This window comes from Capricornis sumatraensis, chromosome 4, assembly GCF_032405125.1.
Source record: "Capricornis sumatraensis isolate serow.1 chromosome 4, serow.2, whole genome shotgun sequence".
Lineage (NCBI taxonomy): Eukaryota > Metazoa > Chordata > Mammalia > Artiodactyla > Bovidae > Capricornis > Capricornis sumatraensis.
In genome coordinates this window covers 158,014,135-158,029,664 of record NC_091072.1, presented here as the reverse complement: position 1 = coordinate 158,029,664, position 15,530 = coordinate 158,014,135, and the positions used below count along the sequence as shown (strand labels likewise).

Genomic DNA, 15,530 nt, shown 5'->3' with positions numbered 1-15,530 from the left:
ATGAGTGTCCGGGTCGCGCGGGCCGCTCGGGCCTGGGCCCGAAGCGTGAGCGGCCGCCGTGGCTCCTCGAACTGCCCGCGGCCTCCGCCGGCTGCTGTGGACGTGGCGGCGCTGTTGCGAGAGGCGACCGTGGCGGACGGAGGGTCCCGGGACGCGGAGGTCGCGGCGGGACGGCGGGAGCCGGGCCAGTGCTCGGTGCTGCTCTTCCCCGGCCAGGGCAGCCAGGTGGTGGGCATGGGCCGCGGGCTGCTCCGCTACCCGCGTGTCCGCGAGCTTTACGACGCCGCCCGCCGCGTGCTCGGCTACGACCTGCTGGAGCTGAGCTTGCGCGGGCCGCGGGAGGCCCTGGACCGCACTGTCCACTGCCAGCCCGCCGTCTTCGTGGCTTCGCTGGCCGCCGTGGAGAAACTGCATCACCTGCAGCCCGCGGTGAGGCCTGGGGCTCCCTCCTGTCGGGCTCGCCGCGTCCACTTCGGTTTGGCAGGTCCTTCCTGAGGTCCCACCTGTGCCAGGCGCTGCGGTAGGCGCAGGAGATAAACTGGCGTGATCAAAACGAGGATCGGTGCTTGCGTTTTAGGGCAGGGAGATAGATCAGTTTAGTTCAGTCTTTCAGTTGTGTCCGACTCTTTGCAACCCTATGGACTGCAGCACGCCAGGCCTCCCTGTCCATCAGCGACTCCCGGAGCTTATTCAAACTCATGTCCGTCGCGTCGGTGATGCCATCCAACCATCTCATCCTCTGTGGTCTCCTTCTCCCGCCTTCAATCTTTCCCAGCATCAGGGTCTTTTCCAATGAATCAGTTCTTCGCATCAGGTGGCCAGAGCATTGGAGTTTCAGCTTCAGCATCAGTCCTTCCAGTGAATATTCAGGGCTGATTTCCTTTGGGATGGACTGGTTGGATCTCCTTGCAAGGAGATAGATAACAGAGAATAAAATATACTGTGGAAATTGCCTAGTGTGTGAAGGGAGTGAATGGCCGGTTTCGATTGTAAGTGATCCTTAATCATTTAATGAATTACTAAACAGTTTTAGAAGGATGAACCTTCCTTCATGAAGGGTCCTTGAGAAGATGATGAAAGTATCCCTTCACTTGAAGTTGTGGGATGATTTAATATCAAAACATGTTAAGACAGAACTTTACCCCATTTCATCCTCACCACAACCTTGTGAGGTTGGTAGCATTATTTTATGGATGGGGAAAGAGGACGGCAGAGATAGTAATTAGCTTAAGGGGTCCTGTGAAGTCGTGATAACATTTACCCAGTGTTTATCCTGGGCCAGCTCTGTGCTGAGCGATTTAGAGGCCTTATCTCCATGTAATTCTCTCTTAGCAACCCTGTGGGGGTAGGTTGAGCTCTGCCCATTTCACAGATGAAATAACTGAGGTGAGGAGGTTAGGGGACTCTCCCAGGCTAACCATCAAATCCTGCTGTCTGTGACTGTGAAGGGCATGCACTTAACTTCTCTACTTGGTGCCCTCTGTCTCCATCGGCCTGAGAGGTAGAAGCAGGAGAATCCGGATCCCTGGGTTGGAGTCACAGCTTAACCACGGAGTCCAGAGGCAGGGTTTGACCTCCCTTGCCAGGGAAGTTCCGCATCAGTAAAGGGCTGGTCAGTGATGGTTGAGGCCACTTCAGTGTGTCGTCCTCTAGCTGGAGCACCAGGCCAGCAGAACCTGGCTCACTGAGCTGCTGAACACTGTCGGCTCGGGAGTGTGGAGCCCCAGACGACCCCCCTGAGAATGTGGCCTCATGTTCCTCTGCATCTGTTGCTGCAGGTCATTGAGAACTGTGTTGCTGCTGCTGGGTTCAGTGTGGGAGAGTTTGCAGCCCTGGTGTTTGCTGGAGCCATGGAATTTTCTGAAGGTACCCGGGAAGGGAATTGATGTTATGCATGGGGTGTTGTCTTGCTGGGCCCACTGAGGACAAGGGACACCGCCAAAAACAATTGTGGACCTACTCAGGGCTTAGAGAAGGGGACACATGGGTGGGGATGACAGTGGGACCTGAGGACCAGACTTCACCTGATTCGAAGCTTGAAGGACTTATCAGGGAGTTTCTTTCTCCTCTTAGTCTTGTGAAAGCATCTTGCTTCTGTCTGTCCCACTGTCCGTGGGCATTTTAGTGCATTCCAGTGCCTGTCATGTGACGGACGCTCAGTAGATACTCATTAAGTGAAAGAGAATAAATCAGTGTTTGATCGTGAGATCAGTTTCATTTCTTAAGGTTTTTGTGTGTAAACAGGTCAACATTTTGCTTATAGTTAAGTACAAAGGACTTGAATAGACATGTCTCTAAAGATCTACAAAGAACCAATGAGTACAGGACAAGATGTGCAACATCTCAGCCATCACGTTAGTCCTTCAGTTCAGTGCAGTTGCTCGGTGTCCGACTCTGCGACCCCGTGGACTGCAGCATGCCAGGCTTCCCGTTCATCATGAACTCCCGGAGCTTACACAAACTCAGACTCATGTCCGTTGAGTCGGTAATGCCATCCAACCATCTCCTCCTCTGTGGTCCCCTTCTCCCGCTTTCAATCTTTCCCAGCATCAGGGTCTTCTCAAATGAGTCAGTTCTTCGCATCAGGTGGCCAAAGGATTGGAGTTTCAGCTTCAACATCAGTCCTTCCAATGAATATTCAGGGCTGATCTCCTTTAGGATGGACTGGTTGCATCTCCTTGCCATCCAAGGGACTCTCAGGAGTCTTCTCCAACACCACACTTCAAAAGCATCCATTCTTTGGCACTCATTTTTCTTCATAGTTCAACTCTCACATCCATATATGACCACTGGAAAAATCATAGCCTTGACTAGATGGACCTTTGTTGGCAAAGTGGTGTCTCTGCTTTTTAATATGCTGTCTAGCTTAGTCATTGCTTTTCTTCCAAGGAGCAAGTGTGTTTTAATTTCATAGCTGCAGTCACCATCTGCAGTGATTTTGGAGCCCAAGAAAATAAAGTCTGTCACTGTTTCCATTGTTTCCCCATCTGTTTGCCATGAAGTGATGGGACCAGATGCCATGATCTTAGTTTTCTGAATGTTGTGTTTCAAGCCAACTTTTTCACTCTCCTTTTTCACTTTTCATCAAGAGGCTCTTTTAGTTCTTTTTCGCTATCTGCCATAAGTGTGGTGTTATATGCATATCTGAGGTTAATGCGATTTCTCCCAGAAATCTTGATTCCAGCTTGTGCTTCATCCAGCTTGGCATTTTCCATGATGTCCTCTGCATAGAAGTTAAAGAAGCAAGAGGACAATATAAGCCTTGACATACTCCTTTCCCGATTTGGAACCAGTCTGTTGTTCCATGTCCAGTTCTAACTGTTGCTGCTTGACCTGCATACAGATTTCTCAGGAGGCAGTGGTCTGGTGTTTCCATTTCTTTAAGAATTTTCCACAGTTTGTTGGAAAGACTAGAGATCCCTTCAAGAAAATTAGAGATACCAAGGGAACATTTTATGCAAAGATGGGCACAATAAAGGATAGAAATGCTATGGACCTAACAGAAGCAGAAGATACTAAGAAAGGGTGGCAAGAATACACAGAAAAACTATGCAGAAAAGATCTTCATGACCCAGATAATCACAATGGTGTGATCACTCATCTAGAGCCAGATATCCTGGAATGTGAAGTCAAGTGGGCCTTAGGAAGCATTACTATGAACAAAGCTAGTGGAGGTGATGGAATTCCAGCTGAACTATTTCAAATCCTAAAAGATGATGCTGTGAAAGTGCTGCACTCAATACGCCAGCAAATTTGGAAAACTCAGCAGTGGCCACAAGACTGGAAAAGGTCAGTTTTCATTCCAATCCCAAAGAGAGGCAATGCCAAAGAATGCTCAAACTACCACACAATTGCACTCATCTCACACGTTTGTAAAGTAATGCTCAAAATTCTCCAAGCCAGGCTTCAACAGTATGTGAACCATGAACTTCCAGATGCTCAAGCTGGACTTAGAAAAGGCAGAGGAACCAGAGATCAAATTGCCAACATCCGTTGGATCATTGAAAAAGCGAGAGAGTTCCGGAAAAACAACTACTTCTGTTTTATTGACTCTGCCCAAGCCTGTGACTGTGTGGATCACCACAAACTGTGGAAAATTCTTAAAGAGATGGGAATACCAGACCACCAACCATTAGGAAAATACAAATCAAAAGCTCAGTGAGGTACCACTTCATGCCCACCAGGATGGCTTTAATTTAAAAAACAAGAGGAAAATAGTACGTGTTGGCAAGTATGTAGGAACCTCACACACTGTTGAAATATAAGGCAGTGCCGCCGTCGTGGAAGGCAGTTTGGTGGATCCTCAAGGTAAACGTGGAGTTGCTGTGTGGCCTGGTGGTTCTGCTCACAAGTCTGTACCTAAGAGATGAAAACACATGTCCACACTGGAAAACTTGCACACAGATGTTTGTGACAGCGTTATTCATATTCATTTCCAAAAGGCAGAAATTATCCAAATGTCCATAATCAGATGAGTGGATAAACAAATTGCGGTAGATCGACCCAGTGGAATATTCAGCCATAAAAAGAAATAAAATCCTGATGTGGGAGCGTGGACGAACATCAGAAACATGCTAGGTGACAGAAGCCAGACACAAAGCTCACTTATTTTTCTATGAAATGTCCAGAATACATAAATTCATAGACAGCTGATTAGAGGTTACTGGGGGTGGAGGGAAGGAGAAATGGGGAGAGATTGCTCGGTGGGTATGGGGTGTTTTGTGGGCTGATGGAAAGGGTTTTTTGGCCGTGACAGGTCTTTGCTGCTGCCCGCGGGCTTCTCTCTCGGTGTGGCGAGCAGGGGCTCCTCCCTAGGTGTGGCGCACAGGCTTCTCACGTGGCCGAGCACCAGCTCTCGAGTGTGGGCTCAGTAGTTGCTGCATGCAAGCCTAGCTGCCTGACAGCATGTGGAAACTTCCCAGACCAGGGGTTGAACCCGTGTCCCAGCATTTGCTGGTGGCTTCTTAACCACTAGACCACCAAGAAAGTCCTGTACGTTCTGAATACAACAAATACTGCTGCATTTATGCACTTAAAACTGGTTATATTTTATGTGAATTTCACCTCTTTTTTAAAAAAGCATTATAGAAAGAAAGCCTGGTCAAGAAAGTGAAAAAATTTTTCGTATTTCTATACCCTAATAAAGATATTTTATAGAAATATAGTTTAATGTGTACACAATTTGCAGGATTATTGATGTGTTTTTTCAGTTGACAGCTTGCAGTTATTTAATGCCTGCTTGGGAGGCTCTCCACATTGCTGTGTGTTCTCTCCTGCTTCCTAACACGGGCTCTTAATGTGTTTGCTCCATAGTTCTGCTTGTGTAAGGGGCTGAAACTCCAGCACAGATACTCAGTGCTGGGTGAATGAAGGTGTGTTGAGAGAAAGGGCGCAGGGTTTGTTCCTCTGGCCTTGTCGTCCCATCAAACCCCGGACTCGTCCCTGAACTGCTTCTTGATCTGGTCATCTCCTCCCCACCAGGGAGCAGGCCCAGGACCAGGGCGATGCTATCCAGTAATCGGATAGCATGAATCCAGTCCAGTCTTTTTTCTCCAGTTTTTCTGAAGTATAGTGAGGTTACAATGTTGTGTCAATTTCTGCCCTTTAGTGAAGTGATTCCGTTATACATACGTACTTTTTATCTTCATTTACATTATGGGTTATCACAGGATATTGAGTATACATCCTTGTGCATAATAGTTGGCATCTGTGAATCCCAAATGCTCAGTCATCTCCTCCCCCACCTCCCCTCCCCCTTGGCAGCCACAAGTAGTCTGTTCTCTGTGTCTGAGTCCGTATCTGAGGCATGTTCATTTGAGTTGGGGCTTTTTTAAGCTGTTGTTTTCATATTTTACTTATTTATCTTTGGCTGCATCAGCTCTTTGTTATAGCACATGGGCTTCTGTCTAGTTGTGGCTTAGTTGCCCCGCAGCATGTGGATCCTAGTTCCCCTCAGTTTAGTTCAGTCGCTCAGTCGTGTCCGACTCTTTGCGACCCCATGAATCGCAGCACACCAGGCCTCCCTGTCCATCACCAACTCCCGGAGTTCACTCAGACTCATGTCCATCAAGTCCGTGTTGCCATCCAGCCATCTCATCCTCGGTCGTCCCCTTCTCCTCCTGCCCCCAATCCCTCTCAGCATCAGAGTCTTTTCCAATGAGCCAACTCTTCGCATGAGGTGGCCAAAGTACTGGAGTTTCAGCTTTAGCATCATTCCCTCCAAGGATATCCCAGGGCTGATCTCCTTCAGAATGGACTGGTTGGATCTCCTTGCAGTCCAAGGGACTGTCAGGAGTCAGGAGTCTTCTCCAGCACCACAGTTCAAAAGCATCAATTCTTCGGCGCACAGCCTTCTTCACAGTCCAACTCTCACATCCATCCATACATGACCACAGGAAAAACCATAGCCTTGACTAGATGGACCTTTGTTGGCAAAGTAATGTCTCTGCTTTCGAATATACTATCTAGGTTGGTCATAACTTTTCTTCCAGGGAGTAAGCGTCTTTTAATTTCATGGCTGCAATCACCATCTGCAGTGATTTTGGAGCCCCAAAAAATGAAGTCTGACACTGTTTCCACTGTTTCCCCATCTATTTCCCATGAAGTGATGGGACCAGATGCTATGATCTTAGTTTTCTGAATGTTGAGCTTTAAGCCAACTTTTTCACTCTCCTCTTTCACTTTCATCAAGAGGCTTTTTAGTTCCTCTTCACTTTCTGCCATAAGGGTGGTGTCATCTGCATATCTGAGGTGATTGATATTTCTCCCGGCAATCTTGATTCCAGCTTGTGTTTCTTCCAGCCCAGCGTTTCTCATGATGTACTCTGCATAGAAGTTAAATAAGCAGGGTGACAATATACAGCTTTGACGTACTCCTTTTCCTATCTGGAACCAGTCTGTTGTTCCATGTCCAGTTTTAACTGTTGCTTCCTGGCCTGCATACAGATTTCTCAAGAGGCAGGTTAGGTGGTCTGGTATTCCCATCTCTTTCAGAATTGTCCATGGTTTATTGTGATCCACGCAGTCAAAGGCTTTGGCATAGTCAATAAAGTAGAAATAGATGTTTTTCTGGAACTCTCTTGCTTTTTCCATGATCCAGCAGATGTTGGCAATTTGATCTCTGGTTCCTCTGCCTTTTCAAAAACCAGCTTGAACATCAAGGAGTTCACGGTTCACGTATAGCTGAAGCCTGGCTTGGAGAATTTTGAGCATTACTTTACTAGCATGTGCTGCTGCTGCTGCTAAGTCACTTCAGTCGTGTCTGACTCTGTGTGACCCCAGAGATGGCAGCCCGCCAGGCTCCCCCATCCCTGGGATTCTCCAGGCAAGAACACTGGAGTGGGTTACCATTTCCTTCTCCAATGCATGAAAGTGAAAAGTGAAAGTGAAGTCGCTCAGTCATGTCCAACTCTTCGCGACCCCATAAACTGCAGCCTTCTAGGCTCCTCCGTCCATGGGATTTTCCAGGCAAGAGTACTGGAGTGGGGTGCCATTGCCTTCTCCAATGGGTGCAATTGTGCGGTAGTTTGAGCATTCTTTGGCATTGCCTTTCTTTGGGATTTCAATGAAAACTGACCTTTTCCAGTCCTGTGGCCACTGCTGAATTTTCCAAATTTGCTGGCATATTGAGTGCAGCACTTTCACAGAATTGTCTTTCAGGATTTGAAACAGCTCAACTGGAATTCCGTCACCTCCACTAGCTTTGTTCGTAGTGACGCTTTCTAAGGCCCACTTGACTTCACATTCCAGGATGTCTGGCTCTAGATTAGAGATCACACCATCATGATTATCTGGGTCGTGAAGATCTTTTTTGTACAATTCTTCTGGGTATTCTTGCCACCTCTTCTTAATATCTTCTGCTTTTAAGTCCAGACCATTTCTGTCCTTTATCGATCCCATCTTTGCATGAAATGTTCCCTTGGTATCGCTAATTTTCTTGAAGAGATCTCTAGTCTTTCTCATTCTGTTGTTTTCCTCTATTTCTTTGCATTGATCGCTGAAGAAGGCTTTCTTATCTCTTCTTGCTATTCTCTGGAACTCTGCATTCAGATGCTTATATCTTTCCTTTTCTCCTTTGCTTTTCACCTCTCTTTTCATGGCTATTTATAAGGCCTCCCTAGAGAACCATTTTGCTTTTTTGCATTTTCCGTGGGGATGGTCTTGATCCCTGTCTCCTGTACAATGTCCCAAACCTCATTCCATAGTTCATCAGGCACTCTATCTATCAGATCTAGGCCCTTAAGTCTATTTCTCACTTCCACTGTATCATCATAAGGGATTTGATTTAGGTCATACCTGAATGGTCTAGCAGTTTTCCCTAGTTTCTTCAATTTATGGTAATAAGGAGTTCATGATCTGAGCCACAGTCAGCTCCTGGTCTTGTTTTTGTTGACTGTATAGAGTTTCTCCATCTTTGGCTGCAAAGAATATAATCAGTCTGATTTTGGTGTTGACCATCTGGTGATGTCCATGTGTAGAGTCTTCTCTTGTGTTGTTGGAAGAGGGTGTTTGCTATGACCAGTGCATTTTCTTGGCAAAACTTTATTAGTCTTTGCCCTGGTTCATTCCGCATTCCAAGGCCAAATTTGCCTGTTACTCCAGGTGTTTCTTGACTTCCTACTTTTGCATTCCAGTTCCCTATAATGAAAAGGACATCTTTTTTAGGTGTTAGTTCTAAAAGGTCTCTTAGGTCTTCATAGAACCGTTCAACTTCAGCTTGTTCAGCGTTACTGCCTGGGGCATAGACTTGGATAACTGTGATATTGAATGGTTTGCCTTGGAGACGAACAGATCATTCTGTCATTTTTGAGATTGCATCCAAGTACTGCATTTCAGGCTCTTGTTGACCATGATGGCTACTCCATTTCTTCTGAGGGATTCCTGCCCACAGTAGTAGATATATTGATCATCTGAGTTAAATTCACCCATTCCAGTCCATTTTAGTTCGCTGATTCCTAGAATGTCGACGTTCACTCTTGCCATCTCTTGTTTGACCACTTCCAATTTGCCTTGATTCATGGACCTGACATTCCAGGTTCCTATGCAGTATTGCTCCTTACAGCATCAGACCTTGCTTCTATCACCAGTCACCTCCACAGCTGGGTATTGTTTTTCCCCTACCAGGGCTCAAACCCGTGTCCCTGGCATTGGAAGGCGAGTGCCTATCTGCTGGGTCAGCAGAGAAGTCCCCTGTGTCGTATTTTAGATTTCACGTGTAACTGATATCATATGGTATTTTTCTCTCTGACTTACCTCTCTTAGCGTGATAATCTCTGGGTTCATCCCCATTGCTGCAGATGGCTTTGTGCCGTTATTTTTCATGGCTGAGGGGTATTCCCTTGTATATATGCACACCACATCTTTACCCATTCACCTGTGGACACTGAAGTTGTTTCCATGTCCTGGCTGTTGTGAGTCGTGTTCAGTCTGTTCTCACATCATGATCACGGCAGCTGCCTCCCTGGGCGCACAGCCCCATCCTCCCACTTCACACTTGAGCCGCACTGAGCCGGGAGCCCTGCTTTCTAGCTCATCTGCCTTGCCACTGTCGAGCTCTCCAGTGAAGGCAGTCATGCTTGATTTACAATAATTATGTTATTAAAATTCATATACTTGTTTGTACATCATTCCATGCATCTAGAGGTTCTTAATTATTTTCCTTGTTCAGCACCATTTCTCTAAAATAATTTGTAGTTCTCAGTTTTCACTACAGTTCAGGCAGGCTAGATATTATTGTCTTCATTGTACTAGCTAAAAATTTGACCTGGAAGGAGGTCGTGACTTCCTTAAGCGATGCAGCTCAGAGTCTCTTCCTTTCCACTCTGTGCCAGGGTTTCTCAACAGCACTGTTGATGTTTTGGAACAGATGATTCTTACTTGGGGGGGCTGTTTTCTGTAGGCTGTTGAACAGCATCCCTGGCCTGTGCCCACCAGATTCCAGTAGCACCCGCCACCCCCCTAATGATCAAAAGCTGTTTCCAGATACCGCCCTGGGGGTAAAATCACCCTGGTCAAGAACCACCATCCTGCACCAGCCAGCTCTAAGGCAGGAAGCTCTGTGGGTTCATTTGTACTGTGCCAGGGACCATGCCTTGCCCTCTGATGATCGGGGGACCATCTCTGCAGTTCGGATCCCTAGAGCGGCGGCTTGTGAACTGGTGATGGATCCAGTACCAGTGTCTCCAGTGAGGGTGGAGTTTGTGCTTTGTTTCTCAGGCCTGGGCTTCCTTCTCCATCACGTGCCCTGATTTTTCCAAATGCGCTTCTCTCCGTGTAGGTCTGTACGCAGTGAAAATTCGAGCTGAGGCCATGCAGGAAGCCTCGGAAGCCGTGCCCAGTGGCATGTTGTCCGTCCTTGGCCAGCATCAGTCCAAGTTCACCGTCGCCTGTCTGGAAGCCCAGGAACACTGCAAGACTCGGGGCATAGAGAACCCTGTGTGCGAGGTGGCCAACTACCTCTTTCCTGACTGCAGGGTGATCTCGGGACACCTGGAGGTTGGTGTTGGCGGGAGCAGCCTTCCTAGAACCCAGTTCGGTGCAGAAGGTGGGACTTACTCCGCACCCGGGACCCTGCTGAGCCTAACGGGTGCTCTGCTCAGCCCTGGTCTTGGCAAGTGTTTGAGGGCCAGCGTGTCTGTGGTGGGGCAAGCGCTCCAGGGGAAGGCTGGGTACTGTCCCCACTCCGCCACGTGCTCCAGTGATGAGGGACGACCAGACCCCAGGCAAATCCCCAGCCCACGTGGAAGGTAAAGGGGCTGAACCAGGTCATCTCTAGGGCCTCCCTGTGATACACTCTGGCCTCCTCACAGCCTCTTGTCCCCTCACTTCCTCAGAGGAGCAGCTGCCTCCTGCTGGGTCATTCTGCTTTTTCTGAGGTGTGTGTTTTTGCACACTTTCTTCTGTCCAGCCTCCACTCACTGCCGACATCCTTTCTCGGGCCGAGGACACACAGAAAGATCAACCAGGGTTCCTGCCGTCAAAGGAAGGCAGCTATGAACAGAAGACTCCAGGTTTCAGGGCACCGTAGGGGTCAGGCTGGCTACCAGATGGGCCTAGGAGGCAGCCCAGGAGGCGCTGCGCAGAGGGTGGGGTTGCCAAGAGCAGGGGTGCCCCAGGCCGAGAGGTGCCCCAAGCAGCAGGGCCAGCTCTGTGCCATGCGCCTGGCTGGGGCCTGTGGAGTGCAGAAGTCAGGCTGGTGCTGCTCCGTCCTGGCTCAGCCCATCCAGTCCTCACAGCCAGTCCTGTGCTCTGAGCAGGGCGGCTCAGCTGCAGGAAGCTGAGGCAGAGAGGCCAGCGCCCGTGATGGTGGAGGCGGAACGCACCGGAGGCACATCCTTTGGGGTGATGGAGACAGATGGAGCGTGGTCTTGGGTGTGGAGCCCCAGGTCAGGCTGGACTCTGCTGCAGTGAGGGCCAGACCCCGCCGTGCTGCCCACACGCGTGGATCACCCCCTGTGATGGCTCGCTATGCTGGGCTCTGCTCCACCTGGCTTTTGCTCCAGGGCTCAGACAGCTAAGTAACCTTGGTGTGGAAGAGACAGGCTCAGGGCACAGGCTGCACTGGGCATGCGTGGGCACAGGCTACACTCCTGCAGGGTGGGGCCCTCGGAGCGGGCGGAACGAGCACCATCCAACCGAAAATATTAACCCCTCCTACCCTTGAAGAACTGTATAAAAATGATATTCATGACCCAGATAATCACGATGGTGTGATCACTCATCTAGAGCCAGACATCTTGGAATGTGAAGTCAAGTGGGCCTTAGAAAGCATCACTATGAACAAAGCTAGTGGAGGTGATGGAATTCCAGTAGAGCTATTTCAAATCCCGAAAGATGATGCTATGAAAGTGCTGCACTCAATATGCCAGCAAATTTGGAAAACTCAGCAGTGGCCACAGGACTGGAAAAGGTCAGTTTTCATTGCAATCCCAAAGAAAGGCAATGCAAAGGAATGCTCAAACTACCGCACAATTGCACTCATCTCACACACTAGTAAAGTAATGCTCAAAATTCTCCAAGCCAGGCTTCAGCAATACCTGAACTGTGAAATTCCTGATGTTCAAGCTGGTTTTCGAAAAGGCAGAGGAACCAGAGATCAAATTGCCAACATCCGCTGGATCATGGAAAAAGCAAGAGAGTTCCAGAAAAACACCTATTTCTGCTTTATTGACTATGCCAAAGCCTTTGACTGTGTGGATCACAATCAACTGTGGAAAATTCTGAGAGAGATGGGAATACCAGACCACCTAACCTGCCTCTTGAGAAATCTGTATGCAGGCCAGGAAGCAACAGTTAGAACTGGACATGGAACAACAGACTGGTTCCAGATAGGAAAAGGAGTACGTCAAAGCTGTATATTGTCACCCTGCTTATTTAAGTTCTATGCAGAGTACATCATGAGAAACGCTGGACTGGAAGAAACACAAGCTGGAATCAAGATTGCCGGGAGAAATATCAGTCACCTCAGATATGCAGATGACACCACCCTTATGGCAGAAAGTGAAGAGGAACTAAAAAGCCTCTTGATGAAAGTGAAAGAGGAGAGTGAAAAAGTTGGCTTAAAGCTCAACATTCAGAAAATGAAGATCATGGCATCTGGTCCCATCACTCCATGGGAAATAGATGGGGAAACAGTGGAAACAATGTCAGACTTTGTTTTGGGGGGCTCCAAAATCACTGCAGATGGTGACTACAGCCATGAAATTAAAAGATGCTTACTCCTTGGAAGAAAAGTTATGACCAACCTAGATAGCATATTCAAAAGCAGAGACATTACTTTGCCGACTAAGGTCCATCTAGTCAAGGCTATGGTTTTTCCAGTGGTCATGTATGGATGTGAGAGTTGGATTGTGAAGAAGGCTGAGCACCGAAGAATTGATGCTTTTGAACTGTGGTGTTGAAGAAGACTCTTGAGAGTCCCTTGGACTGCAAGGAGATCCAACCAGTCCATTCTGAAGGAGATCAACCCTGGGATTTCTTTGGAAGGAATGATGCTAAAGCTGAAACTCCAGTACTTTGGCCACCTCATGCGAAGAGTTGGCTCATTGGAAAAGACTTTGATGCTGGGAGGGATTGGGGGCAGGAGGAGAAGGGGACGACCGAGGATGAGATGGCTGGATGGCATCACTGACTTGACGAACGCAAGTCTGAGTGAAGTCCGGGAGTTGGTGGTGGACAGGGAGGCCTGGCGTGCTGCGATTCATGGGGTCGCAAAGAGTCGAACACGACTGAGCGACTGAACTGAACTGAACTGAACTGACCCTTTGGGGGCACAGAGAGCTACCCTGCTATATCTTTTCATGTTACCAATCCCAGGGCTTGGTAACAAGGCAGTAATTGCTAACTCTTCTGTAGAGCTTGTATACCAGGCATAGTTCTTCTCATAGTCCTGAGATAACTATTGTTGTTATCCCCATTTTTACAGGTGAGGAAACTGAGGCAGAGAGAGGTAAAGCAAAATTTCCCAAGGTCAGTCAGCTACTGTGACTTTTCTTGAGTCTTCAGGAGCAGTTGGCCCAGCTTCTGAGTAGGCCATGGGTGGCGTCAGGTTGGAGGGACACAGCAAATGGGTTTGTGCCTAGGAAGCCCTTTGCTGGATCCCAGGGAAGGGTTGTCAGGGTCGTAGGCCTTGGGCTGTGTCCTGAAGGCACAGGATCTCTTAAGAATATACACAGTTTCAAAGATATTTGCCAAGTATGTTGTGGTTCTGAGTCTGGGCCTGTTAGTCCTGGGGCCCCCTCTGGACGGAGGAGCCTTCAGGGAGTGGCTTCGGGCTGCAGGGAAGGAGAGCTTTGGTCTTCTCTAGAGAAACACCAGATGAGAGCTTTCAGACCCTGGATTGTGAGATGAGACTCGGAGCCTCCTGAATTGTCATCTTGAAGTTTACGGAGTAACAAGGAAACAAGCTTAAACAGTTATGACGAGTAGCAGGATTAGATGCTTTTTCGTGTATCAGATTCTTCCACGCCTCCTGTCTGGTCACTTCCCAGCAGTCTTATGAAGTAGATGAAATTGTGCTCATTTCATGGATGGAATAAAAGAAGTTCAAAGATTTGCCTGGGGCCACTGAGCTAGTGAGTGACGGAGCTGAGACAGGACCGCGTTTCCCGGTCTTGGCTCTCTTTCAGGCATAGGGTGGTCACCTGCCCAGGCGGGGCTTGTGAATGGTCAGAAGGGCTTCCGGGACACCAACTTTACAATTGTGCGGGGTGAAATACATACGCGGGTGTATGGAGAGATGCATATTCTCTACGGAGGACTGATGGCGTCAGTCAGAGATGACCCCCTCGCTGTGTGTTTCTTCCCCTGAGACTCACTGGCTTAAACCTCCCTTCGTTTTTCTTCCAGGCTCTGCAGTTTCTCCAGACGAATTCCTCTAGGTATCACTTCAGACGCACCAAGATGTTGCCGGTTAGCGGTGGGTTCCACACCCGCCTCATGGAGCCGGCGGTGGAGCCCCTGGCGCAAGTGTTAAAGGCGATTGATGTCAAGAAGCCGCTGGTGTCCGTGCACTCGAACTTCGATGGGAACAGGTACATGCATCCGAAACACATCCAGAAGCTGCTGGCGCAGCAGGTGGTCTCCCCAGTGAAGTGGGAGCAGACGATGCACGCCATATACGAGCGGAGGAAGGGCACCGCGTTCCCCCAGACGTTCGAGGTGGGGCCTGGGAAGCAGCTGGGCGCCATCCTGAAGAGCTGTAACCTGCAGGCCTGGAGGTCCTACAGCCACGTGGAGGTGCTGGAGGCCAGCGAGGACGCAGAGGGGCCCCTGTAGGGCCTCCCACGGGCCCTGGTGTGGACGGGCCACGGCTGAGGAGTCGGACTCCGGGGGGCTGAGCCCATCCTGGCCTTCCTGTCAGGCTGCTGCCTCCGCGTGAGCAGGAGAGAGGTGTGCTTTGAATGCCCTGTGGAAAGCACTGGAAGCAAGTGTTTCTTCACACGCTGGTGTCCATCTCTCCCTAGCATGCCTGAGTGCTGGGGGCTGCAGCTGTGCTGGTCCTGTGAAGACCTGCGGGTTCCACCCCCGCCTCCTGGGCAGCCCACGTCGCCTCCCCAGGGCCCAGGCGGCTGCTTCGTAGGCAAGAGTGTCCAGAGGCCCGGGAAGGGCTGGCCTGCTGCCGTGGGCCATGGCTTGAGGCCAGCGCCAGACACCCTCCTCTGCTGGCCCAGCCTCCTCTGGACATGATGCAGCCAAAACCTTACTTCCTTGGCCCCTGAATCCAAAGGGCTTTAGGACTCAGCGGGCCTTGGCAGCCATTCGGTCCCCATCACTCAACAGTTGGGAGATGGCGCCCCATATGTTTACTTACCCAACGGAAAGCATCGAGTACCTACTGTATGCCAGGGAGCAAGTGGCCTCTGCCTTGGTGGGGAAAAAGGCCCTTTAGCAAGGCGGGAGCTGCGTCCTCCCCACCCCCATGTCACCCCTTCCGACTGCAGGCACCGAGTGCCTGCTGTGTGCCCAGGGCCGAGTCCAGCTCGGGCCCGCCCACCGAACTTATCCTCAGCCTGCTCCACACCGGGAGCACA

The 15,530-nt window shown here is 49.4% G+C and overlaps 1 protein-coding gene across 1 annotated transcript; it reads left to right on the top strand.

Moving 5' to 3' along the window:
* On the top strand, nt 1-15,530 carry MCAT (malonyl-CoA-acyl carrier protein transacylase). Its single transcript, XM_068971366.1, has 4 exons — nt 1-429; nt 1,779-1,866; nt 10,277-10,494; nt 14,347-15,530. The coding sequence occupies exons 1-4, from the start codon at nt 1-3 to the stop codon at nt 14,773-14,775; spliced, it is 1,164 nt and encodes a 387-aa protein (XP_068827467.1). The 3' UTR covers nt 14,776-15,530.

What these genes read in the sequence shown, in the direction of transcription:
- MCAT (XM_068971366.1), top strand. Translation starts at nt 1, where the DNA reads ATGAGTGTCCGGGTCGCGCGGGCCGCTCGGGCCTGGGCCCGAAGCGTG. An exon ending in TGCATCACCTGCAGCCCGCG is followed by an intron (nt 430 to 1,778) that starts GTGAGGCCTGGG and finishes CTGTTGCTGCAG; the next exon opens with GTCATTGAGAACTGTGTTGC. An exon ending in TGATCTCGGGACACCTGGAG is followed by an intron (nt 10,495 to 14,346) that starts GTTGGTGTTGGC and finishes TTTTTCTTCCAG; the next exon opens with GCTCTGCAGTTTCTCCAGAC.